At 35.3% G+C, this 27,834-nt stretch overlaps 1 protein-coding gene across 1 annotated transcript in view; it reads left to right on the top strand.

The window, feature by feature from the left end:
* MTREX (Mtr4 exosome RNA helicase) overlaps positions 1–27,834 on the top strand; it is a 91,998-nt gene that overhangs the window by 53,704 nt on the left and 10,460 nt on the right. The window contains exons 17-25 of the mRNA XM_061129785.1: positions 300–472; positions 1,069–1,137; positions 9,838–9,966; positions 13,377–13,487; positions 14,807–14,995; positions 18,657–18,820; positions 21,364–21,469; positions 26,209–26,265; positions 27,582–27,744. Coding sequence (XP_060985768.1) covers positions 300–472; positions 1,069–1,137; positions 9,838–9,966; positions 13,377–13,487; positions 14,807–14,995; positions 18,657–18,820; positions 21,364–21,469; positions 26,209–26,265; positions 27,582–27,744 — 1,161 coding nt within the window. The remainder of the gene's footprint in view (positions 1–299; positions 473–1,068; positions 1,138–9,837; positions 9,967–13,376; positions 13,488–14,806; positions 14,996–18,656; positions 18,821–21,363; positions 21,470–26,208; positions 26,266–27,581; positions 27,745–27,834) is intronic.

Here is a 27,834-nt window from a genome sequence, read left to right as displayed (position 1 = left end):
CAACAGAGAAGGTCTCTCCCCATCCACAGGAAGGCGTTAAACCACTGCCACTTCAGAATTGCTTTGAGGATCCACAATTAGTGAGTGGTGAACTGTGAAGACGAGATAGAGAAAGTGAACCTTAATGAAGAAGGGAGAAACTAGGCAGCATGCTTTACGGGTGTCTCTGAATCTTTTCCTCAAAGCTTTTAATCTGTGCAATGTGTAGTAGTACAGTCTCTACAGTTGTAGTAGTCAAAGATGTATCCTTGGTATTACCTACATAATTTTTTGATACTGTGTATGTGTTTTATTTATAGAGGTGAAGAACTCAGAAGAACAGTATAATAAAATAGTAATACCAAATGAAGAAAGTGTAGTCATCTACTACAAGATTAGACAGCAGCTTGCCAAATTGGGTAAAGAAATTGAAGAATACATTCACAAACCGAAATATTGCTTACCATTTCTACAACCAGGTCGTTTGGTAAAGGTATGTCATTTTTACTATAAATTTTTCAATATATAGTATTTTTTAGATAAAGATTCCAGTATTTTTTCTTTTCTTTGGTGGATGCTTCCTGCTACAGTAGTTGATCTGTACTAATTTTATTGTTTAACCTGTTTCACATGATACTGATTAAGGAAGGAGGGGTCAGTTGAACGCCTTTTAATCTCTACTGGTTTTCATTTGGAGGAATATAAATTGAAGTAGACAGTTTTGGAATTAATATGAAATATTACTAGTTATGAAATTCTGTCCAAAAAATAAGGCAATTTTAAGACCTGGATGAATTCATTAATTATAAAAGATTTCACATATATTCCAAACAAATACAAGATATCATTTTTCACATTTATTTGCCAACTGAGAGATTCCTGTTGCTTCCTGGAAAGCCTGTGAAATTAGGCAGTGATTTCTTTCTGTAGTGTCAGTGTCTTTTTTTTTTTTTTTAATTTTAAATGGATCTTTCAAAAAATATTTTATCAGGAAAACTCAGAATGTTTTATTAGCCTACAATGTGGGCATGACATCTAAATTGCCTTTTAACATAAATACTTTTTTTACTTGCTTTACTTTCTTTTCAGGTGAAGAATGAAGGAGATGATTTTGGTTGGGGTGTAGTGGTGAATTTCTCAAAGAAATCGAATGTTAAGGTAAACTGTTGCCCTGAAAGTAAAATTGTATATAAATTTTTAGTGAAATGTTTCTTCAGGATCAGAAAATCAATCAGATTAGAAATAGCATTACCTTAAGAGAAATTATAATAAAGTCTATATAAGGAATTAACTTTTCAATTAATCAGAGATTTTATCCTTAAAGTGGTATGGTTATTTTCTTAACACTATCACAGATTTTAATTTCATGACTGTCTTACATTTCTTCTCTGAGTTACCAGTCCTTTTTTATACATTTCCTATAAATTGAATATTAGAAAAAATTAGCATCTGACATTGGAAATTAGAATTTTGATTTGGGTATATATCAGAGACTTAAAAGCAAGACCTTAGGAAAGCTGGTCAATTTTAATTTGCTCTAATTCATATGAAGGCAATAATAAAGTTGATTTTGGTCATTATTTATTTAAATACTTTGAAAATGTCACATACATAAAATCAAGGATGATTTTAATCATTTGTTAGAAGAATGATCGCCTCAAAATTAAATCAGCCTTCCTGTCTATTGTATTTTCTTTACTAGTTGTAGGCACCAACTAAACAGGTGCCAGTAAGTGATCTCAGGCAAGACATTTTGTATGTCCATGCCTGTTTTTCCTTATTTTTAAAATGAAAGGTTTGCGTAAGGTGACATTTACATTATGTTAAGGTTGACCATTTCATGAGTTTGTTATCATTAACTTATTAATCCCACCTTTGTGTAAGGGTAATTGAGAATTAAGTTTTGGAATTGAAAATTAGTCCTGAAATATGTAAAGGAAATTTGAGATACTGATGCCATTTGTTGTGGAGAAATAAAGTTCCTAGGTTTGTGGTAGGTGTTTTGATTAATGGTCTATGGTTAATCCTACTGAATAGCTTCTTAAGGATATTTAGTTTACTATTACCGTTTTCATAAATAACTTTCATTAGTAACTATTAATTTGCAATAATTTTTTTCAAAGTATTGTCACACTCATTGTCTCATTTTATTCTAATTTAGGAAGCGTTCATTGACCACAGACACAGAATTCCTGTACTCACTTATTTGGTGAACATAGCATATAGTGAAAATAACATGGCAATATAGGAAATACTTCAGTAAAGACATAAACAGAGTGCATTTAGAGCAGGAGGAGGAAGATATTTTGTTTGAGCTGTTCAAGGTGGCACCTGAGGAGGAAGAGAATTTTTGAAGTTTTAAACAGAACCTTAAACACTGAGTAGAATTTCATTTCATGGATATTCACTGGTGGAAGTAGTATGCAGCAGGTGCAGAACACTTCAGATTAAGGGAAGGAGAAAAATCAAAGTATTGAGATTAATCACCAAAAGTACTTAAAATACAGATTTTCAGATTTTAAGTATGTGGCTCTGGATTTAAACATTTGAAAGCAGTAGCTTGGCATTGAAGGTTAATTGGTTGATTGATTTGCTTGGCTTTTTTATTTTTTTCTTCCAGTTTCATTGAGATACAGTTTAAATACAGCATTATGTAATATTAAGGTGTACAACATAATGATTTGACTTATATACATCATGAAATGATTATCACAATACATTAAGTGAACACCCATCATCACATGTTGATACATTAAAAACAATTTTTAAACTTTTCCATGTGATGAAAATTCTTAGGATTTACTCTCAACTTTCATTTTTAACCTATAGCATTGTTTATTATATATATATATCATGTTGTACATTATGTCCCTAATATCTGTCTTATGACTATAAGTTTGTATCTTTTTATTACTGTCATCTCATTCCTCCTTCCCTCACCCTTGCCTCTGATAACCACAAATCTGAGTTCTTTCTCTATGAGTTTGTTTTTGAAGCATAATTAACCCACAACACTATTAGTTCCTGTTACACAACATGGTATATTTCTATACATTTCAAAGTGTTCACCTTGATACTTTTAGTTGTCACCATGAAAAGATATAGGCTGTATTCCCCACACTGTACATTTCATGCCTATGAGTTATTTATTTTATAACTGAAAATTTGTACCTCTTAATCTCCCTCACCTACTTCTTTCCTCTCTCCCCTCCCCCATCCTTTCTGACAACCATCTTCTCTCTGTGTCAGTGACTTTGTTACCATTCAGTTATGTTTGTTGATCAGTTTTGTTTTTCATATTCTACAGTTATGTGAAATCATCCCATATTTGTCATTCCCTATCTGGCATATCTCATTTAGCCTAACTCCTTCCAGTCCATCCATCCATGTTGCTGCAAATGGGAAGAGTTCATTCTTTTTTTCATGGCTTAGTAATATTCCCCTGTGTTTATGTGTGTGAGCGACATCTTCATCCTTTCCTCTATCAGTGGACTCTTGGCTTACTTCTACATCTTGACTCTTGTAAGATACATAGTAATGCTGCAAAGAATGTAAGGGTGCATGCACATTTCCTTTTGGATAATAGTGTTTTTGTTTTCTTCAAATAAATACTCAGGAACAAGATTGTTGGATCATTTGGTAGTTATATACTTAGCTTTTTGAGGAACTGTCATACGGTTTTCCATAGTGGCTGCACCAATTTACGTCCCCACCAAAGGTGCACAAGGGTTCCCTTTTTTCCACAACTTCTTATTTCTTGCCATTTTAATAATAGCTATTCTGTCAGATGTGAGATGATACCTCATTGTGATTTTGATTTGCATTACCCTGATGATTAGTGATGTTGAGCATCTTTTCATGTACCCAATGGCCATGTGTATTTCCTCTTTGGAAAAATGTCTACTCAGCTCCTCTGCCATTTTTTAGTTATTTTTCTGTTTGTTTGTTTGATATCAAATTGTATGTTCTTTAGTCACTAAGTTGTGTCTGAACCTGAGACCCTGTGGACTCACATGTAGTTCATCTCACTTTTATGTGATTCGCCAGGCTCCTCTGTCCATGGCATTTCCCAGGCAAGAATACGGGAGTTGGTTGCCATTTCCTTCTCCAGGGGATCTTCCTGACCTAGGGATCAAATCTACATCTCCTACTTGGCAGGAGGATTCTTCATCACTGAGCCCCCTAACCCTTTATTGGATATAGCGCTTGCAGATATCTTTCACCATTCAGTAGGTGATCTTTAAGTTTTGTTGATAGTTTCCTTCACTGAGCAGAACCTTTTCAGGTTGATGTAGTCCCATTTTTTTTTTAATTTTTGATTTTATTTCCCTTGCCAGAGGAGACAGGTCTGAAAAAATATTGCTAAGACCAGTGTTAAAGACTTCATTGCCTGTGTTTTCTTCTGGCAGCTTTATGGTTTCATACCTTACATTTAAGTCTTTAATACATTTTGAATTTATTTTTGTGCATAGTACAAGAAAGCAGTCTGATTTGATTCTTCCACATATAGCTGTCCAGTTTTCCCAACACCATTTGTTGAGGAGACTGTCTTTCCCTCATTCTATATTCTTGCCTGTTTTGTTGTAGATTAATTAATTGCCAGTATAAGTGTGGGTCCATTTCTGAACTCTGTTCTTTTCCATTGATCTGTGTCTTTTTTTGTGTGTCTACCAAGCTGTTTTGATGACTGTAGCTTTGTAGTATAGTTTTGAATCAGAGTGTGTAAGATTGTTTTAGCTATTTGGGGTCTTTTGTGAATCCATATGGCTCATATGGTAAAGAATCTGCCTGCAATGCACGAAACCTGGGTTCTCTCCCTGGGTTGGGAAGATCCAAGGGCCTGACAGCCCACTCCAGTATTCTTGCCTGGAGAATCTCATGAAGAAGATTGGCAGGCTACAGTCATGTCAGTTGTGTCTGACTCTTTGCGACCCCATGGACTATACAGTCCACGGAATTATCCAGGCCAGAATACTGAAGTGGGTGGCCTCTCCCTTCTCCAGGGGATCTTCCCAACCCTGGGATCAAACCCAGGTCTCCTGCATTGCAGGCAGATTCTTTACCAGCTGAGCCACAAGGGAAGCTCTCACCTTCCCAGGTGGGAAATAGGTAAAAGTGAAGTGAAAGTGTTATTCACTTAGTCGTGTCTGACTCTTTGCCTGCCAGGCTTCTCTGTCAATGGAACCCTCTAGGCAAGACTACTGGAGTGGGTTGCCATTCCCTTCTCCAGTGACTTCCCTGGTGGCTCAGTGGTAAAGAATTTGACTGCAATGTAGAAGACCTGGGTTTGATCCTTGGGTCGGAAAGATCCATTGGAGAAGGAAATGGCAACCCACCCCAGTATTCTTGCCTGGGAAATCCCATGGATGGAGGAGCCTGGTAAGCATGGGTTCGAGAAGAGTCAGACACAACTGAGCGACTTCAGTTTCACTTTAATGAAGATAATGGTGACCTCCCTCAAAAGATCCCATGCATGTCCTGCTACACTCAGTGCCCCCAACCCTGCAGCAGGCCACCACTGACCCATGCCTCTGCTGGAGACTCTGGACACCCACAGGCAAATCCAGCACAGTCTCTTGTGAGGTCACTGCTCCTTTCTCCTGGGTCCTGGTGTTCAAGCTGGAATTAGAAAAGGCAGAGGAACCAGAGATCAAATTGCCAACATCTGCTGGGTCATCAGAAAAGCAAGAGAGTTTCAGAAAAACATCTGTTTCTGCTTTTTGACTGTACCAAAGCCTTTGACTGTGTGAATCATGATAAACTGTGGAAAATTCTGAAAGAGATGGGAATACCAGACCACCTGGCCTGCCTCTTAGAAATCTGTATGCAGGTCAGGAAGCAAGAGGTAGAACTGGACATGGAACAACAGACTGGTTCCAAATCAGGAAAGGAGTACATCAAGGCTGTATATTGTCACCCTGCTTATTTAACTTATATGCAGAGTACATCAGGAGAAACACTGGGCTGGATGAAGCACAAGCTGAAATCAAGATTGCCGGGAGAAATATCAATAACCTCAGATATGCAGATGACACCGCCCTTATGGCAGAAAATGAAGAAGAACTAAAGAGCCTCTTGATGAAAGTGAAAGAGGAGAGTGAAAAAGTTGACTTAAGATCATGGCATCCAGTCCTATCACTTCATGGCAAATAGATGGAGAAACAGTGGCAGACTTTATTTTTTGGGGCTCCAAAATCACCACAGATGGTTACTGCAGCCATGAAATTAAAAGACGCTTACTCCTTGGAAGGAAAGTTATGACCAACCTAGACAGCATATTAAAAAGCGAAGACATTACTGTGCCAACAAAGGTCCGTCTAAGCAAGGCTATGGTTTTTCCAGTAGTCATGTATGGTTGTGAGAGTTGGACTGTAAAGAAAGCTGAGCACTGAAGAATTGATGCTTTTGAACTGTGGTGTTGGAGAAGACTCTTGAGAGTCCCTTGGACTGCAAGGAGATCCAACCAGTCCATCCTAAAGGAGATCAGTCCTGGGTGTTCATTGGAAGGACTGATGTTGAAGCTGAAAGTCCAATACTTTGGCCACCTGTTGTGAAGAGTTGACTCATTGGAAAAGACCCTGATGCTGGGAAAGATTGAAGGCGGGAGGAGAAGGGGACAGTAGAGGATGAGATGGTTGGATGGAATCACCGACTTAATGGACATGAGTTTGAGTAAACTCTAGGAGATGGTGATGGACAGGGAGGCCTGGCGTGCTGCAGTCCATGGGGTTGCAAAGAGTTGGACACAGCTGAGCGACTGAACTAAGTCAGTTCAAGGAAAACAGCAAGCCCGTCTTCCACATCATTAGCCAGTCCAGTCTTACTCTGTTTTTTAACTGAGCAGTCTTCTTAGTATTTTTCAACTGAGGGTATCCCACTGAGTGTCTAAAGGAATTTACTACCAAATATCTTGACTCCAAGAAGGGAGACAGACCCAGTTGACCTCTGCTAGTACCAAGACTCTGGATCTTCATGAAGTTCAGACAAAGGAGAGAAGTACTTTACTCTTAAGTTTATTTGTTGGTCAGCAAAACTGCCGACGGGAAAAAAATGTATACCCTGAAAGTTGAGAATTATGTTTTATTTGTCAGACTTAAACAGAGGATTTAAGCCAAAGAAACAACCTCTCAGATAGCTTTGAGGGATTGTTTTGAAGATGGAAGTGTGGAGTCAGATACATAGAAAGTTTTTGTAAACAAAAACTAGGTAGTCAGAGCTACTGCTGTTAATTAAAGAAAACCGGACACCTTGAGTAAATGAATTTAACATTTCTCTGTGTTTGGGAAGATGCAGGAGCCTGGGCTTATTGAAATTGTTCCTTTGATATGCACCTTAACTGTCCTGTTTTCTCTGCCCTGAATCCCCTCAGAGTGAACCCTTGGGATGGGGTGGCTGAGAGGCTGATAGGTTGATGGCTGGCAGCCTGTTTTGTCTTAGTCCTGAGTTCCCCTCAGGATCCACCATCAGCGGTGGCTGCAATTGGTAATGGATGCATCATTCTTTGTTTTCTCATTTGGCAGGTGACATGACATTCTTTGTCCACAGAGGGAAAATGCATACTAAAGAAAAAAATATTTTAAATCATTTTAAGGAGATAAAAATGCATCATTAGTATTGCGTGTTGTTGCTTTACATTCTACAATCTTGATTATCAAAACTATATTTCTCTTATGTGACGGGTGATATTATTGTTCTATCTTTATCAGAGTACAGAACTAGAAAACATTTGCCGAGAGAAGTTTTATCATCTTAGGAAATAAATATAATAGCAAGTTTTCATTTAATGCTCCTAAAAAGGAGGCTTTGGAATGATTTTCCATACTAGTACTTGAGAATATCTCTGTAATGTTGTAAGTGATTTTGGTAGTTCAGCATACCCTGTCTTTGCTTTGTATCTATACCATACTGAAAATTGTTTTAAAAATCCTTTAAAAATTATCATATTTGGGGAAAAAAAAACATGCTGAGACAAAACTAGTTTCCCTTTTGAATTGGAAAATGGAGTTTATGCTTTCTTTGAAGAAATTTGTACTCAGAGGTTTAATTGATTATGATTATACTTTTGATTTGTTTTGAAGATATATTTTACTATTCTTAGGCAAATTCATACGTTAGTATAGAAATAGGTTGTAGGCATGAATTAATGGGTATTTTTTGACAATTTTTGCATAAGTCTGTGCAGGAGGGATGGGAGGAGATCAAGTAATCGCTTCTTTCCCTGTTCTCCTCTTGATCAAAATAACTACCCCTTATGGGGAACCTACCTGTATTTTTGGTGGGAATGTGAATGTGTGCAGCCACTATGGAAAACGGCATGGAGATTCATCAAAAAACTAAAAGTAGAGTTGCCATGTTGTGCTGCGCTTAGTCGCTCAGTCGTGTCCGACTCTTTGTGACCCCGTGGACTGTAGCCCGCCAGGCTCCTCTCTCCATGGGGATTCTCTAGGCAAGAATGCTGGAGTGAGTTGCCATGCTCTTCTCTAGGGGATCTTTCCAAGCCAGTGATCGAATCCAGGTCTCCCACATTGCAGGCGGATTCTTTACCATCTGAGTCACCAGGAAAGCCCAAGAATATGATCCAGCAATCTGACTCCTGTCATGTATCTGGACAAAGCTATAATTCCAAAAGATACATGCACCCCTGTGTTCATTATTCACTATAGCCAAGACATGGAAACAGTCGAAATTTCCATCAACAGATAAATGAATAGAGAAGATGTGATACATGTATACTATGGAATACTGTTCAGTCATAAAAAGAATGAAATAATACCCTTCACAGCAGCATGGATGGAACTAGAGATTATCGTACTAATGAGTCAAACAGAGAGAGACAAATATGATATCATTTATATGTGGAATCTAATATATGACCCAAGTTAATCTATCTAAAACAGATACAGACTCACAGAAATAGAGACCAGACTTGTGGTTGCCAAGAGGGAGAGGTAGAGGAGGGATGGAATGGCAGTTTGGGATTAGCAGGTGCAAGCTATTAATATAAAATGGATAAACAACAAGGTCCTACTATTATAGCACAGGGAACTATATTCAATGTCTTGTGATAAACCATGATGGAAAAGAATATAAAAAGATTGCACTGTATGTATAGCTGAATTGTTTAGCAGAAATGAATACAGCTTTGTAAATGTAAACTGTTAAAGTGAAAGTTGCTCAGTCGTGTCTGACTCCTTATGACCCCCATGGACTGTAGCCTGCCAGGCGCCTCTGTCCATGGGATTCTCTAGACAAGAATACTAGAGTAGGTAGCCATGCCCTTCTCCAGGGGATCTTTCCAACCCAAGGATCAAACCCAGGTCTCCCACATTGCAGGCGGATTCTTCACCATCTGAGGCACCAGGGAAGCTGTAAACTGTACTTTAATGAAAAAAATAACTTCTCTATTTACCTAATTTTAAACAAAAGAGATTATTCAAATATTGAATCAAAAACTAAAATAATCTACTCTCAGTGTATTTTTCATCTTGTTTAATGAGAGTTATTTGAAGATACATATTTATTTTCTGATACTGATCATTCTTTTGGTTTCATTTTCTAATTCTAGCATAAAATGAACTATAATAATAAGCTGATCATTAGAAACTTAACGATGGCATATCAGGTGACAGTAATCGTACTATTTAAATTCATATCAAGTAATTCCTCTGTTTTCTCATCCAGTGGAGCATGTTGAAGGATGAAGAGAGACAGGCTTCATTTCATGAAGGAGACATTGTGTAGTATATGCCAGTCATAGTGCTAAATGCAAGAACATAATTACTGTACACATGGGACTTATAATTTGTGTGCCAGTTTTTGAAAATTGATATACTTTTATCCCGTGTTTTTTTTTTCTAGCCTAATTCTGGTGAACTGGATCCGTTATATGTAGTAGAAGTACTTCTGCGCTGTAGCAAAGAAAGCTTGAAAAATTCTGCTACTGAGGCTGCAAAGCCAGCTAAATCTGATGAGAAGGGAGAGATGCAGGTTTGTACTTTACTTTTCATTTCTAGATTTCAGATATTTATAATCACTGGATTTCCTGAATGTGATTAAAATAAACATGATTTCTAAATTGGAAGTTTTCAAGGTTTATTAAAGCCATCTGAAACCAGTAAGATGATTAATCCCTTTATCAAATTACGGCAAGGTAATTAGTGACATAGTAAAGGATAAAGAATTTAATAATGAAGCTGGAATTTACCTGGGCTAAAAAGATGTTTTATCATTAATTTGTGATTGTTTAATTTTACACTTTATTCCATCCATACTTTTTTTGCATTCCTGTGAAAATAATGACTGAAAATAGCCAGTCTTTTGAAAATAAGTTCTAAGTTTCCTTAAAATAATTTAATATACGTCCTTTTAATTAAGTGCAAAGCATTCAGTTTGCCACATTAGAAACTCATATTGAATGTCTCCTATTTTATTTTAAAATAATTAATATAGAGTAATTGTAAGTAAACCTTATTGAGGACTTTTCAAGGATCTTTTTGTAGACCAATATACCAAAATTTTGTTATTTTTAAATAGTGCTTTAAGTATATGGTACATTGGCTAGGTCTTTGAAGAAAGGTCATTGTAGTGATACTTGTCATAATAGGCATTGGTTTCTACAAAGTAAAATCGGCCATTGCAGCATCATAGTCTGTTGCTTTGGATCGATGAAATGAATGTGAGACTCAGAGTTGACAGTATTAGAAAGACTGTATTGTTAAACATTTTAAAATAATCATTTAAAAGCCTAGTTATCTATAATTCTGAATGCCACCTAGCTTTTGGTCTTTGTTCCTCACTCTTCTTTGTTCTCTAGAATTCCACCACCATTGAAACGTATATGATTTAGCTTTCCCTAACATTTATTTTATCAATTGACTGCTTGCCTGAAATTAGGCTAAAATTCTCCCAATCTGGCGTATATTCATTGTAGCCGAAGGAATCTTTTAAGTTGCTGCAACTTGGAATGGCAAATATGTGGCATACATCCCAACATTCTCCTTCTCTCCTGGCATACATTGATAATAATTCATGGCTCCCTTTTACATTCAAAGCTTAGACTCTTTCTAAGAAAATGATCTGATGAGTAATTCATTGGAGTTAGTATTTTAGGTGAAAACTGTTTGTTGTCTACCATGTTCTAGGCCCAGATTTTATTAAGCATAAGCATCTGTGCCTGTTTTACTTAAAGATAACGAGAAACTTTGCAGCTCTTAATAATACGATTTCATTTGGTTCAGTTAACAATCTCTCCAGAGAAGCCTTCACTGAACCCTGTGGGCCAACTGAGTGTCTTTCCTCCGCTGAAAAACCATTTTCTATTCAGTTTACTTTAGCATGTCTTACTAACGAAATTAAGGTGGACATGCGTAAGCATGAATTGCATCAGTATACATAGTCTCTGACTTTAAGGGGTTTAGAGATACGGAGGGAGCATTTTGTGCTCAAGGAGGTGACTTATCGAAGATATATGCATGTTGTAAGCTTATAAAAGAAGTAATGAAATTTAGACAAATTTAGCAGATGAATGGATAAGGAAGCTGTGGTACATATACACTATGGAATATTACTCAGCCATTAAAAAGAATTCATTTGAATCAGTTCTAATGAGATGGATGAAACTGGAGCCCATTATACAGAGGGAAGTAAGCCAGGAAGATAAAGAGCAATACAGTATACTAACGCATATATATGGAATTTAGAAAGATGGTAATGATAACCCTATATGCAAAACAGAAAAAGAGACACAGATGTACAGAACAGACTTTTGGACTCTGTGGGAGAAGCTGAGGGTGGGATGTTTTGCGAGAAGAGCATCGAAACATGTATATTATCTATGGTGAAACAGATCACCAGCCCAGGTTGGATGCATGAGACAAGTGCTTGGGGCTGGTGCACTGGGAAGACCCAGAGGGATGGGGTGGAGAGGGAGGTGGGAGTGGGGATAGGGATGGGGAACACATGCAAATCCATGGCTGATTCATGTCAATGTATGGCAAAAACCACTACAATATTGTAAAGTAATTAGCCTCCAACTAATAAAAATAAATGAAAAAAAAAAAAAGTAAATTGAATCAATGGGGGAAAAAAAAGAAATTTAGGCAAATTTTTAGGAATGTTAGAACTTTTTATTTTTTATTTTTATTTTATTTTAATTTTTTTTAGAAACTTTTTAAAGATACATCTGCATTCCAAGATATGGAAGCAGCATGTGCAGAGCACAGAACAGCCCTCTTTAAAAATAATTCCTAGTTTTTCTGTCTGATGTGGTTGAATGACAAGGGCACAGAATGAAACAGGGAGGGAAAGTATACCTTAAGAAGTTGAATACATATAAATATTATTTGCTTTTGCAAATTAATATTTTCAGTAGGACTACTGGATATAGGCAATTAATGCAGTTTGTAAGGAAATCTCATCTCTCAACTACAGTGATTGTGTAGCACTATTTAGGGTTGGCTGAATCTATTTCCTTTACATGAAATATGAAGAGGAAATGGGATTTCCATAGTTACCTTTCCCTTCTCTAGTTTTAAGTGTATGTAATGTGAAATTTAGCTTTTCATCAACATTTGTGTAAGACTTTGTAAAGTGGCTATTTCTTTTGCCTGTGAAATAAATCTTGAATTTATTTTTCCAGAAAAAATAAGATGACTTAGAATATAGCTAGCTTTGGATAATAGTTGATTAGTAGAGGTTAACACTTTAAACAGTGTATTCTGAAAATTACTTTTATCACTGTTGCTTTGCCAGCTTCAGTGTGATGGTGAGGGAAGGGTATTCTTGTCAGGAGAATGCATGGAGGAAAGTTTGAAAATAGTTGGTTTTCAAGATGATGTCTAACAGAGTCATTCTGGCCCATCCAGAGATTACATGAATATTTCATGGCCATCTACACTTAAATAGTTTTTCCTTCATTTGTAGTGCTGTAGTACTTTTAGATATTCAAAAAGTACCAATTACTGAGGATGCAAAAATGAATGAAGTATGGATTCTGTATTGAGGGAATCACTTATTTTTATGTACCATTTGTTAGCCTGTTACTTAAAGATTTGAATTTGTTTTTACTTTTTAAATATAGTTCTAAGGATTTTCCTGATAGTCCAGTGGCTGAGACTCTGGGCTTCCAATGCAGGGGGCCCGTGTTTGATGCCTGGTCAGGAAACTGGATACTACATGCTGTGACTAAGACTTGGTGCAGCCAAATAAATAAATATATTTAAAACAAAATAGTTTCTATTAATGTATAAGCTTCCACAATGGTTACTATCCACTTATTATATCTGTCACATAATGTAAATGCAGTTTTCTTATAAGGATTCAAACTAAATTTAGGAAATGGCAGAATTTGGAAATGTGCAATGTTAATTGTTATATATATATAACTTTTCTGTTGGTAGGTTGTTCCAGTTTTGGTGCATCTCCTGTCTGCTATCAGCAGTGTTAGACTTTACATCCCTAAAGACCTTCGACCACTGGACAATAGACAGAGTGTTCTAAAATCAATACAGGTATACACATTAATTTTATGAATTAAATATAAATTTTATGTAAATATAAATAGATTGTATAACAAGGCAATTGATATGCTTTTAAATATATTGCTTTCTTTCAGAAAAACTATAAACACTGCCAGTAGTGGCAGTTATTTTTAACAAACACAGTGGCATGGCAGCAGATCTATATGTAGATTGCCCTCTCTGAATCTACCAACAAGTTAGTCTAAAGGAGAGCTCACAAAGTAAAATGTGACCACTGTTGTATGTTAAATATATTTGCTTTACTGGTTATGAATGAAAGTAACTATATAATGTGTTAAAAGCTTTTGTATATAAAATCATGTGCCTAGACTTTTGACTACTGTAGTATAGTTAATACATGGATAAAATAGTCTTATGGAAAATTATTAGTTGGTTAGTAAATAAATATTTGAAGAGCATTTACTGTGTAGCAAAGGCCATATACTAAAATCTGAGAAAACTGGATGCTTTTCGTGTAGAGTAGGAATTTTTAAGCTGTAGTCCATATGTGGGCTTCTTAAAATGAATAATTCTCTTAACAATTTTACAAAAAATTTTGTGGGTAACCTTTTTTTTTTTTTTGCTTCTGATACTTTTTCTTTTTTTTTTTATTTATTTTTATTAGTTGGAGGCTAATTACTTTACAATATTGTAGTGGTTTTTGTCATACATTGACATGAATCAGCCATGGATTTGCATGTATTCCCCATCCCGATCCCCCCTCCCACCTCCCTCTCCACCCGATCCCTCTGGGTCTTCCCAGTGCACCAGGCCCGAGCACTTGTCTCATGCACCCTTCTAACTGGCCAAATCCTATCTTACGTTTAAGGCCTATCTAAGACCCTAAAAGTCTTCCAGTGGGATATCAGACTGTAATAACCTATCTCTTCTCTGAGTTCACATGTTCATTATATTTAGTAGTTAAATCATGTTAGAAAAAAAAAATGTAGCAGTGGGAATCTGGGTCCCTTAAAAAGTTTGTCTTTTTAAGTCTTTCAACTCAGTACCACGCACCCTAGGAATCAGCCCAAAGAAGTAATCAGAAAATTGAAAAAAATTTACACTTGAGATGTTCAGTTTAGGATTATTTATAATGGCAAGAAGTTATAGCAGTAAATGTACAGTAATGGGTTTTATCAATAAGTTGTGCCACATCCAGAACTTACTAAACTCTAAATATTAGAATTATTAATAAGTTATAATACATGTCTATGTGCATAGGAAAAACATAAAAGGAAATAGTGGTTTAGCTTAGTCTTAACTAACATTATCTGTGAGGTGAAAAATGAATTTTAAATATTTTGTTTCAGGAAGTTCAGAAACGTTTTCCTGATGGTGTTCCCTTATTAGATCCTATTGATGACATGGGCATTCAGGATCAAGGATTGAAAAAAGTTATCCAGAAAGTAGAGGCCTTTGAGCATCGAATGTATTCTCATCCTCTTCACAATGATCCAAATTTGGAAACTGTGTATACACTTTGTGAAAAAAAAGCACAGGTATGGCAGAAACATTTTTATCATAGAATTCTATGTATTTCACTATATGAAAGAGTATATATTTTTTTCATTTTATTTTTCTGTTGGTCTCATCAGCTAAAGCAGGAAGATGTCTAGCTGTCAATTCTTACCAGCAAAAAAAAGTTGATTGCTTTAATTGAGATATCATTCACATAGCATAACATTCATCCCTTTAAAGCATACCATTTAGTGGTTGTTAGTGTATTCACAGTATGGTCTACAACTATAACCACTGTCTAACTCCAGAACATTCTCATCACCCACAAAAGAAACTTCATACCTATTAGCAGTCACTCCCCATTTCCCTACCCTCCAGTCTATGGCAGCTGCAAATCTCATTTTTGCCTTATAGATTTGCCTGTTCTGGAGGTTTCATATAAATAATACAATATGTGGCCTCTGTATTTGTCTTCTTAGTTAACGTCTTCAAGATTCATCCATGTTGTGGCATGAATTTGTATTCCTTTTTATAGCTGAAAAATATTCTCTTATATATGTGTTATACTGCATTCTGTTTACCATTCATCAGCTGATGAACATTTGGAGTTTTTCCATTTCTTGGCTGTTATGAATAATACTGCTATAAACATTTGTGTACAGTTTTTGTGTGGACATATGTTTTCATTTCCCTTAGATGGAATTGGGTAGAATTGCTGGGTCATAGAGGAACTCTGTGTTTAACTTTTTGAGAAACTGCCAAACTGTGTTCCAAAGTGGCTTCACCATTTTATATTCTCAGCAGCTTATTAAAGTTCCAGTTTCTCCACATCCTCCCCAACATTTGTTATTGTCTGCATTTTTAATTATAGCTGTTCTAGTGGTAAGAAGTAGTCGTTTACCTTTTTAGGGTAACTAGCTGTGTTCTCTAACCAGTTAAAGCATTCTTACAGCCATTCTGAATATTGAATTTAGAAAAAGCTTTTTGAAGTGAACACGTTTCTTTCCACTATCCACTTCTCTTCAACTAGAATCTCTTGTATATCCAAATATCATTTTCTCCTTGAAGTTTATAACTCTTTGTTTTTATGCTTTTTCAGCTTTTATCACATGCCACTCTTACTGTGTTTGTCTTTCTGTCTCACAAACTAGATTTTAAGCTCCTTAGGCTCAGGTGTTTCATTTTAGCTTACTTGTACTCTCTCATATCTCCCATAATGACCTGTTTTTATGAAGTAGATGCCTGGTATTTACTGAATAAATAATATGAGTAGAAACTTCTTGGCCTAATCAAGTAATGTGCTCAGCTCATGGTTTTCACAGCACTGCCCCTTCCTAGCTTTTTGTGAACTGACATGATGTGGCCCTGTGCCATGCTGGGCACAGCAAGTACGTTCTCAGTGAACATGTGGTATATATACTGTGCCATGGCCCACCATGAAGGTTTCTTCTCAAAATGAGAAGCTGAGACGTTAAAAGCTGAGTATGCTCACAGTATGCTAGTGTGATCCTCGCCTGCTCACCTCTCACCAGGACCTTTGCAGCTCCCTCCCTGCTTCCAGTTACTCCCTACACCAGAGAATCAGATTTAACAGTTTCAACACAAGAACAAAGAGACCTGAGTTTGGTTGAGTGATAACTGGAGAGTATCCATGGATAATGTGACTTGAACCCCCAGAGAAAGGCATTATCTGAGCTGCTCAAATATAACAAAAAGGCCCTAGTGTCTGGCTAAAAGTCTGGCTAAATGAACTTGTTATAAAGACTGCAATACATGCAAAAAATGCTTATGCAGGAGCATCAAGTTCTAAAAGTAAGACCTAAAATTGATGTGGACTATGTTTTTACTTTTGCTGAGTAGTAGTTATACACCAAAAGAGACTGAAAGGAAAACTGTGAGTTGTGAGATTATAATAGGTATCTCCCCTGTTCCCCCTTACTTATACTTTAAGAAAACTATGAAGACTTAACAATTTTATGACCTAGAGACTTCAAGATAAACTTAACATTCCTCAGCCCCGCCTAGGAAGCCCTTCAGAATCTGACTCTCAACTGTCAACATTTTAAGTCCTCATACCCTCTGACCCAGCTTTCTACAAAGTGAGGCAATATGAGGATGTTCTTGTAGCATTGTTTGAAAAAGCAAATGAATGTAAACAACCTCTGAGTTCATCAGTAGAAAGTTACATACATGAATTGTGCATATCCACACAATGGGTATCAAAATGACCCTTAAAAAGAATGAGGTAAATGTATATGTACTTTTTGGAAAAGAAATCCTGATTGTATTAAGTGGGAAAGGAAGCTGATCACACTTTTGTGGGGAAAACTGCTGTACCTGTGTATTCATGTATTTACAGACATGGATAATCTATTCTGTGTTCTTTTAAGGTATATAGAAAAAGATCTAAAACAGCATCATGCAGTATATAATACAAGCTTCTCACATAATTTTAAATTCTTTAGTAGACACTTTTTTAAAAAGTGAAAAACAGGTGAAATTAATTTTAATAAGATTTTTATTTAACTCAGTGTATCCAGAATACATTTCAACATGTAATCAGTATAAAAATTACTGAGGTAAAAATCTTAAATAGTAGACTCTTTTCTACCAACCTGTAAGCTTTGTATGCCTCTGAATATTTAGCACAATCTTCTATGCTAATAACATAGGTGCATCTTCAACTAAAGAAACTTTAGAAGATAATTTTTTTTTCTGATAGGCCTAATAAACATGCCAGGTGGCATAGAGGTAGCATGCTAGGTAACATATAAAGCATTCCTTCTTATCCTCCTAGCATTGTGACTTGTCAGTTCATAGCAATGTAAATAATTGCTAAGAGTTTAAATTCTGGAGTCTGAATCCCATCAAATCCCAAGCTTGGGTTTGAATCCCAGTTTTTATTTTTCTCTATCTCTGTGATCTTGACCAGTTTACTTGGTAATCTCTCTCTGCCTCGGTTTTCTCATTTGTAAAATGCACATTTATGTCTGCTGTAAGAATTAAATGAAATAATGTAAAGCACTTGAAGAATCAGAATTCATAGTTAGCTGTCAATGTCAGTTACTGAGCACAGTCATTGCCTTTAACTTCTCAGTTGAAGCTTAATAAAGCATCTGCAAAATACCAAGTCTTTGAATTTCAGCTTCTCAGTTCCTAAACTTTCTGTCAATGTTTTTCTGAACTTCAAGCCTCCACTTTAGGATCCCAGTGTTTTTTTGCTTTGTACTGTCATCCTCTGTCACAGTTGATGAGTATAAACTATTTACAGATTAATGTAATTTTAAAACACATCTAACCTAAAGTATGACCTCAAAATAACATTTTCCTTTTAAACTTTCATCTCTGTCTACAGAATAAAGACTTATTTTCTTTGCTAAATCCTTGTCCAGCTTTTAGGCAGATTTTTATGCAATTTGAGGGCTTAAAAGAGAAAGAGCACAAGATTCATACACTCATCTTTCTTTCCTTCTTCTCTTGAGTTGCCCCTAATTCCATAAGGATGAAAAGCTGGAGCTGATGTGATTGCTACCTCAGATAACATCATCACTCTTGTATAATATCCTGGAATAGTAAGAAACTGCTATGTTCCTCTCCACCCCTCCCCCCAATATAATATTTTTTGTTTCATTTCATGAATAAATATAATTTTTATTTTGTTTACTTTATTATTGAACTTCTTTTTACTTTTGTATGCCTCAGATTGCAATAGACATTAAATCCGCAAAGCGAGAACTAAAGAAAGCAAGAACTGTCCTACAAATGGATGAGCTCAAATGTCGCAAACGTGTTTTAAGGAGGTTGGGATTTGCTACATCTTCTGATGTCATAGAGATGAAAGGACGAGTGGCTTGTGAGATAAGCAGGTAATACCTGGTTGTTCTAGGAAACTGATTCTAAAATGGAATACTGATTTTAAAAGAGGCCTGTTAATCTTTTGGAAAAAGAACGTTTTAAAAATAATAAAGTTTGGTGCTTTTCATATTAAAATACTGGTTTTAAATCTTGGATTTTACTAATTAATGCAGACACCATTAGTATTTTCATGTTTCCTTTTTATTTTATAGCACTGTGGAACTTTTATGTAACTGTAGTCTTAGTTTACACATGAATTTTTATACTTCCGAGTTTTTTGTAGTTACGAACAGTTTCCCACCTTGAAACTAAAATCATTGTCCTTTTTTATGTAAAGTTTTGCATGCCACAGCTTAAAATCAGATATAATCTTTTGTATATTAGATATAAGCTGTTTATTTTGGGAATCTTCTACCACATTACAAATGACCTTAAAGCTAAATGACTTAAAGCAGAAGCCATTTCATTCTCTCTGGTTGTTTCTGTGGGTCAGAAATTCCAGAAGAGTGGTCCCTTAGGATGGTTCTGGCTCAGGATCCCTTGTGACTGCCATCATTTTGAAAATATTTTGCCATAGTCACTCTCTGTGAGTTCATAAAAGTCATCTCAAAGTAGCTTTTATGTACTCACCAAGGCCCTAATGAATGGGGTCAGAAAATTACAAGCCTTTGTAAATGCTTTTGGACATTCCTTATGAAGATTTATTCATATCGTTCTTGTGGATCATGTAGTTCAGATACGACTTCAGATATCTGCAGGGGCCAAGATTCTGTGGCAGACAGAACAGTTCTAGGTCAACAAAAGGAGGCAGCAACTACCCAGCCCCAGTTAGTTATTACAAAATAATGTGATATCAGAGTATAACTTAGAAAAGTCAAGCATCTAGTTTCTTTCTTCTTTTTTTTTTTTTTTTTTGTGAAATCTCTTGATTTTTAAATGTTCACAAAATATTTCAGATTATGTTTTTAGGTTCCTATGCAAGCTAAATATAAAACACTTCGTGTTAGATTTGGCCCACAGGCTTGTATTGAATAGCTTTCCTTTAACCTTGATAAAATTAAGCTTTCCTGCTTTGTAATTAAAGAAACCTCAGTACTATAAAGTTAATAATGTATGCAGGATTTAAATTTAGACTATAACATCGCTCTGCTTATTTAAATGCCAAAATTAATGTTATTGGAATTATTTCTTTGTGATGTTATATAGTATTCAATAATTGAATTATTAAATTAAGATTGATATTAATTTAAGTTTATTTTAAATTATTAAATTAATATAAATTTAATATATTATTAAATAATTGATGTATTTCTCTTGGATATCTGCAGCTAGATTTAGTCTTGGAAGAAAGAATATTTAGAGAGATAAAGATAACAACATCATATACCAAAGCACATTACTTTTCCCCCAGATTTGCCTCTCCTTCTGATCTATCTTGGAGAATAAAACCACTGCAGGCAAAAACTGAGGAGTCATCCTAGATTCCTCCTCTCCCTTCTTACTCTCTTTCCACATCTTCATGATTGTTTTCTGTCTCTGTGCTGTTTTAACTGTTCCCACTAACTGAAGTACATCCCTTTTATAAGTTTCTGCAACCCATTCTTTATTCTCTTGCTTTCAGAATTGTCTTTCCAAAGCATAAATCCTAGCATGTCATTCTTTGGTAAAAGTCTGTCAATGATTTTCTGTTGCTTTTAAAATAAAATCCATAATTGAGTATATTCTTGCCCTTTGCTGTGTATCCCTTCTGTTGCCACATCCCACACATGTTTCTTGCATTTAGCATGACCTTTCCATCATTCCCCATTCCTGCATGTTTTTTTCAAGATCTTCTGAAACTTGGCTTTGAGTTGCTTCAGATTGATTTTAGTCTCAACTTTTTTTTTTTGCATAATTGCCTATATAAATCTCTACTAAATTGCTATCATGTGCTTATTATCTTTCTCATCTGCCTCTCCCACATTAGATTATAGAAGTAGTCTTATTTGTATTTTTGTCCTTTTGCTTTTGCTGTTAGGAACTTAACTCTGTTTATCACTTGGAACCCATATTTAGCTTTTGACTTTTTTTTTTGATTAGTTATTACTGTAAAGATTGATGGTTTGTGACTTTTCTTTTAGAAATCGTAGGAAGTTTGCAAAATGTGTGTCTGCTATGGATACATTCTAATTAAGATGTCTAATAAAGTTGTTTTTCATTTTCTGTTTTTTAAAGTTATTTGTAAAAATAATTCAAATTTAATTGAGCTACAAACAATTTAAAAGGTCCTTAAACCTAGGTAATAAATGCTAATGGCTGATTTTTTTGGTATTCTGAGAGTCAAGAAAAGATTTTTTCGATGAATATCTGTTTTGGTGTTTGCTAGGATGAGCTCTTTATATGAGACACCCATTTCACATTTACTATTGATTTATTCATAAATATAAAGACCTGCCATTTCCTTAGTTAGATAAGTCTCAATTTAAAACTATGTCTTAAGGATGTGTGGGTATAATATGTGTTTTTATACTCTGATATTTGGAGTTTTGTGTTTTTTTTTGTGGTGGTGGTCCAGTGCTGATGAGCTCCTTCTAACTGAGATGATGTTTAATGGCCTTTTCAATGACCTGTCTGCAGAACAAGCAACAGCACTGCTGAGCTGCTTTGTGTTTCAAGAGAATGTGAGTTTATGTATTTAGCACATCTTATTTATTAATTTGCATTTTTATGGTTTAATTTTAATATTATCAATTTTTAAATTATAAAATGACTTTCATATTCACATATTAATAGGTATATTATCAGAAAAGAATAAAGTAGAATTTTATTTATAGACAATCAGTATTAGTCAGATTCTAAGTTGTAAATTTGTTCTACAACCCAGTGCATTATTTGAAGGTCTGGCTTAGTCAGACAGTCCTCGAAGGAAAAAGAACACGTAAAATTAGGCAAACTAGTAAAAATGAAAAGAGAATGAGATTGAATTAATACGCCTTTTCTCAGTTTTGGAGAGGAACTGTGAAGCAGCTGATTATATTGATACTAGCGGCTGAAATCTTTGTTTTCATAGGCAAGATTTGAGGTAATGGCCATAAGATTCTCATCAATAATCTTTTCAAATGAGTAGTTAGTTGACTTTCAGCAACTTCTAAGAAATAAAAAAAAATGAAGTGCTGGATGGACCATGAGAACACTAATCATCCATTGTGCTCAGTCGCATCTGATTGTTTACAACCCTGTGGACTGTAGCCCAACAGGCTCCTCTGTCCATGTAATTTTCTAGACAGGAATATTGGAATGGGTTGTCATTTCCTACTTCAGGGGATCTTCTCAACCCCAGGGATCAAACCTGCGTCCCCTGCATTGGCAGGTGGAATCTTTACCACTGCATCACCTGGGAAGCCCTTTACTTTAATTCAAAAGCCAGTATTTGTTTAAAAGAGTAAAATACATGTTTCACATTTCAAATTCAAGATTTTATTCACTGTGTATAAAATTAATGAAGTAAGAGTAAGGATATTTGCCTTCTAAAAATAATTCAATGTTATGTAAATTTTTAGACCTTTTATGATATATACTTAGTTTAATTTTTAAAAAAGTAAATTGTGTAAGACAGATTTGTTTTTGCAGTTCTGCCATTAATCTGTTTATCCATTAACTATTTATTTATTAATCAGATCAGTTATATAACTTCTTGAACTAGGTCTGGGCACTTTTTCTTTAAGCTCTCTGATTACAGATTAACATTACAAGTATAGTGGCCATGATAATAAGTAGGACAGTAATCGAAAAATGATTTATGCTCTCCTAAGAATGCCTGCTGTGTACTTAGGAAATAATTTAATCTGCTTGTGAGGAATGCATTTCTTTATGAAATATTATGTTTGGCTGTTTTCCTTAGGTTCAAAGTCTTACTACATTAATTTCCGAGATAATTAAGAATGTTTGTCAGATTTTCTTTGAACAGATCTAAGGTTTACAGATTGTTTGGGGGTTGATGATTTTCTGCCTATGGCAGACTTTGTCTTCTAGCTAATTTCTTATACTGTGTTGTGTTTTTTGTTTTTAATGTGGAAAAACAAAATTCCTGTCTTTTGAGAGGCGAAGTGTGTTACCTCTTCACAGGAGTTGGGCTTCACCAAACCATAGTTTATAAATCTTGGGGCAAGATGTCACTATGTGTAGTAAAGATTTGTTCAGTGAGGCCCCACTATGCTGTATGTAGTGTCATCATTCTTACAGTGCCTTCAACATCAAAATGGATAATTGTGTTGAAAGTAACATGGAATGTTGTTGATACTTTAAAAAGTATTTTCTAGCCAGAGAAGAAGGTAAATACAGTAAGATATTGATTATCAATGCTGATAATTTCTATTTTAAAATGTGTTATTTCTGAAACTCTGTCCTTATTTTTTATATCATTAAAAGTAATACAAGATTACACAGTCTTTATAGTATCAAGTGTTTTTCAAATGCTTATTAATCGCCCATTGTGTGCAGTGCAGAGACCTAGACCCGAGAGACAGCAGAATTTCTTGCTTTCCTGATGCTTTTGTGTATGCTAGTCAGTGAAGATAAAGAAGTCACTAACACATATTATGTCAGAAGGATGAGGGGTTTGGAGAAAAGTGAAGCAAAGGAGGCAAATAGAAATCATTGAGGGGGGCTGCGTTTGCTATTTTAAATAAGGTGATCAGAAAAAGCCTCACTGATAGTAAAATTTGAATCAAGACCTAAAGGAGAGACAGGGGGCAAACGCATGTACCTGGTGGGAGCGTGTTGGTAAAATGACAGACACTTAACTTACTTACATCATGACCAGTGCCTTCTTCTAATAGTGACCAGGAAAGAGGAAGTGATCAGTAACTGGTGACCAGGGAATGGATGCAATATCAAAAACATTTACAGTCTTGCCTACTTTTCACTAAACTGAGATATTGAGTTCCTTCTGGCCATTTTGCTTTCTCATTATTTATCATGATTTTTTTGTTTTAACAGGAATAACACAGAACCTGGTTCATAATTTATTATATAATATATATCTGATACAAATCAAAACCAAGTCCTATATAAATATTGATGCTTAAAGGCAGATCTGTTACAACTAGCCTGTAGTTTGGTTTTTATTTAACTTACCTATAATTACTTTAAATCTTGTTTCACACATATATACATACATTTCTTGTAATAATTTTTTATATAGTAAGTCTACCTTTGTCAAAATTAATTGTTCCTTAATATTAGATTGGCAAAAGTAATTACAGTTTCGGACCCTGACTTTTAAATCATTATAACTAGGCTCAAGTTCATCTTTATTAACCAAAATAGGAACCATTATAATTAACATATTTTTACCAATGAGAAATAAGTTTGTTTATTCCTGTAGCATAGAAATTCGTGCTTTGGGATTTGATGAACTCATAGAAAGCACTTTCTGCATCTTGCTGGTTGTGGAAGCATTTTCCCTTCAAAAAGTTGTTGAGATACTTTAAGAAGTGGTATTGAGTTGGTGAGAGGTCAGGTGAATATGGCAGATGAAGCCAACCTTTGCAGCCCAATTCGTTCAGCTTTTGAAGCGTTGGTTGTGCTACATGCCGTCAAGTGTTGTCGTGGAGAATTGGGCCCTTTCTGTTGATCAGTGCCTGCTGTAGGCATTGCAGTTTTGGGTAATCTCATTGACTTGCTGAGCATACTTCGCAGATGTAATGGTTTCGCCAGGATTCAGAAAGCTGTCATGGATCACACAAGCAGCAGACCACCAAACAGTGACCATGACCCTTTTTTTGGAGCAAGTTTGGGTTTGGAAAGTGCCGTAGAGCTTTTTCTGCATCCAGCCAATGAGCTAGTTGTCTCTGACTGTCGTATAAAATCCACTGTTCATTGCACATCACAGTCCAGTTGAGAAATGGTCCGTTGTTGAGTAGAATAAGAGAAGATGACACCTCAAAATGATGAATATTTTGATTTTCAGTCAGCTCATGAAGCACCCACTTATCGAGCTTTTTTACCCTTTCAGTTTCCTTCAAATGCCAAATGAGCATACAGTGGTCACTGTTGAGTTCTTGGGCAACTTCTTGTGTAGATGGAAGAGAATCAGCTTCAATGATCCTCTTAGGTGATTGCCGTTAACTTCTGATGGTCAGTCACTGCTCGCCTCATCTTCAGGGCTCTAGTCGTCTTTGCAAAACTTCTTGAACCAGCACTGCACTGTATATTCATTAGCAATTCCTGGGTCAAATGCATTGTTGATGTTGCGAGTTGTCTCCACTGCTTTCTCACTCCTTTTGAACTTGAATAAGAAATTTGCTTGAATTTGCTTTCCATAGTCTAAAATACATATAAAATAAACAGCAAGTAATAATTTATTAGCAAAAAGCTTTATAAAGCAAGAAATGAGCATTAAAATGATGTATAACAGAACCACATTTGAATGTATTCTGATATCAAATGGCATAATTCAACAATGCAAAACTGAAATTGCTTTTATACCAACCTAATAATATCTTTATACTAATCACAAGTCTGTAGGTTTTGAGTGCCATAGACTGTTAAGAAGCCAACACACAGAATTGAAGCAGCTTGTCCAAGTTAATTTGATTAGTTAGTAATAGACCTGAAACTTAATTTTTCTAATTGAGAAATTGATGGACTTTTCAGTAATGGAAAGAGAACAGTAAGAACAGTGAAACTCATTTCAATTTTTGTCTTCAAACGGGCTTCCCTAGTGGCTCAGATGGGTAAAGAATCTCCCTGCAATGCAGGACACCTGGGTTCAGTCCCTGGGTTGGGAAGATCTCCTGAAGAAGGGAATGGCAACACACTCCAGTGTTCTTTACTGGAGAATTCTGTGGACAGAGTAGCCTGGTGGGCTACAGGGCTACAGTCCCTGGGGTTGCAAAGAGTTGGGCATGACTAAGCAGCTAACACTTTTCAAAGTGGTTAGAGGGTTAGAAATACTTGGGTAAAATTAAAATTGAAGGCATTACTTCCAATGTAACTTACCCAAGATTTCTAGTTTTCACAGGTTAAAAGTTGCCTAGAAGTCAAACTGTTTAAAAAAATCAAAGTATGATATAACAGTTTATAAATGTTGATGTAACTGAACTATGTATGTTTACAGTATTTGCTCTCTTTCAGTTCTATTTATGGTCACAAAAAATAGCTAATTTAGCACACTTTGCAAATTTAGGAGTGCGGTATTTTCCTCTGAAATATAAAAGAATAGTATAATTCAGGATGACAGGAGTGATAATTTTGCATACATAATTAAGTTAATTAGAAACTTTAAATGCTAATGACTGAAGTCTTATAATTTGAAATTAATGGATATCATGAAAGCTTTGTTTTGTTTTTAAAAGTAAATAGTATATAATGCATTTTAAACTTGGGTTTTGTATATAATCTTCCGTTTCTTTTATAGTCTAGTGAGATGCCCAAATTAACAGAGCAATTAGCAGGACCACTTCGTCAAATGCAGGTAAGATTTTTTTGAACTACATATTTTATGAATAGTATATTGTGAAATAAACATTTGTGACAGTCTAATCATAGTATTTTTCATTCCACTGAGACAGCTTCCTTCAAATTAAATATATCATTTGATGTTAGTTTTTTCATTTAATACTATTTTGATAACATCATTTGTAACTTTTATTTTAAAAATAAAACCATCTCCCTCACCAAAATAATAAGTTATATAGAGTTGCTTTGAGTACAGATTTACCATTGCATAGTGTAGATAAACTGTATCAGCAATTCAGTGCATGCACTGTGTTCCTTGATGTTAAGAATGGCATCTTGATAGAGTTAGTTCAATTTGTTTTACATTTTTCTATCCTAGTTTATAATAAATTTTAAAATCAGGTTTTAAGATTATCTCTGGATCCTCAAAGACATAGCTTTTTGATAGCAGGGACCAGCTTTATGGAAGACAAATTTTTCACCATCAGGGTGGGGTGGGCAGGTGGTTTGGGGATGATTTTACATTTAGTGTGCACTTTACTTCTGTTATTGTTAATCAGCTCCACGTCAGATCATCAGGTATTAGATCCCAGAGTTTGGGGACCCTTGGTTCATAATAATGAATTGGTCTCTTTTATTATTTTTTTAGGAAGAATGATTTTATCTACCTTTTCAGCATTAGGCAAAAAGACAGGAAAAGATGGACTGTAAGACATTGCAAGAGAGGAATGAAGAGTGAATCATAAAAATGGTCTCTGTAATGGAACATTTAGCACTTTTTCTTGTTACTAAGAAGTTTAAACTCCAGAACCAGTGAAGTCTTCATAGGCCTGGGGGTTTTTGACCCTTTCAGTTACCAGGGGAAAAGAATGACTCTTAACTTCTTATCATCAGGAAAAGAAAATCTTAAAATGTACCTTTTTTTAAAGCTTTGTTGGAGAAAAGCATCATTTCGCCATAGGATTTTTGTTTCTCTAAGGCTGTTTTGTTATTGTTGTCTTTGTTCTGTTAATGAAACAGAGATTAGTTAAATGTCACTCTTGAATAGTTTTAATGAAGACTTTTGGTTATTGTACAAAAGGTATTACTGGGTGAAAATCATGCTTTTGATTTGTTTTTTCTAATTAATGTAGTGAGAAAGCTTTACTGTTTGATTACTGAACAATGGGTTAGGCAGTGTGACTACTTAGAAGCAGAACATCCAGATTGTAGGCATATTATTACCAAGGAAGAAAAAAGAAACTTGTAGAATACTGGCTTTGGAAGCCTAAAGAAAAAGTGATATGGGAGAGCATAAGTAAGAAATTTGAAGCATATCTTTTCTTTTCAAAGGAATGTGCTAAAAGAATTGCAAAAGTTTCAGCAGAAGCCAAATTGGAAATTGATGAGGAGACTTATCTAAGCTCATTTAAACCTCACTTAATGGATGTAGTATACACCTGGGCAACTGGAGCTACATTTGCCCATATCTGCAAAATGACAGATGTCTTTGAAGGTATGGTTAAGTTTTCTATACATATACTTCTTTCTGATATAAGAAATATACTTAGGATGACATTGATTTACCAAAAAAGAATAATATATT

Source organism: Dama dama, chromosome 25 (assembly GCF_033118175.1).
Source record: "Dama dama isolate Ldn47 chromosome 25, ASM3311817v1, whole genome shotgun sequence".
In the NCBI taxonomy this organism is placed as follows: Eukaryota; Metazoa; Chordata; class Mammalia; order Artiodactyla; family Cervidae; genus Dama; species Dama dama.
The sequence above is the reverse complement of the archived record's forward strand: the minus strand, read 5'-3'. Positions and strand labels throughout refer to the sequence as shown.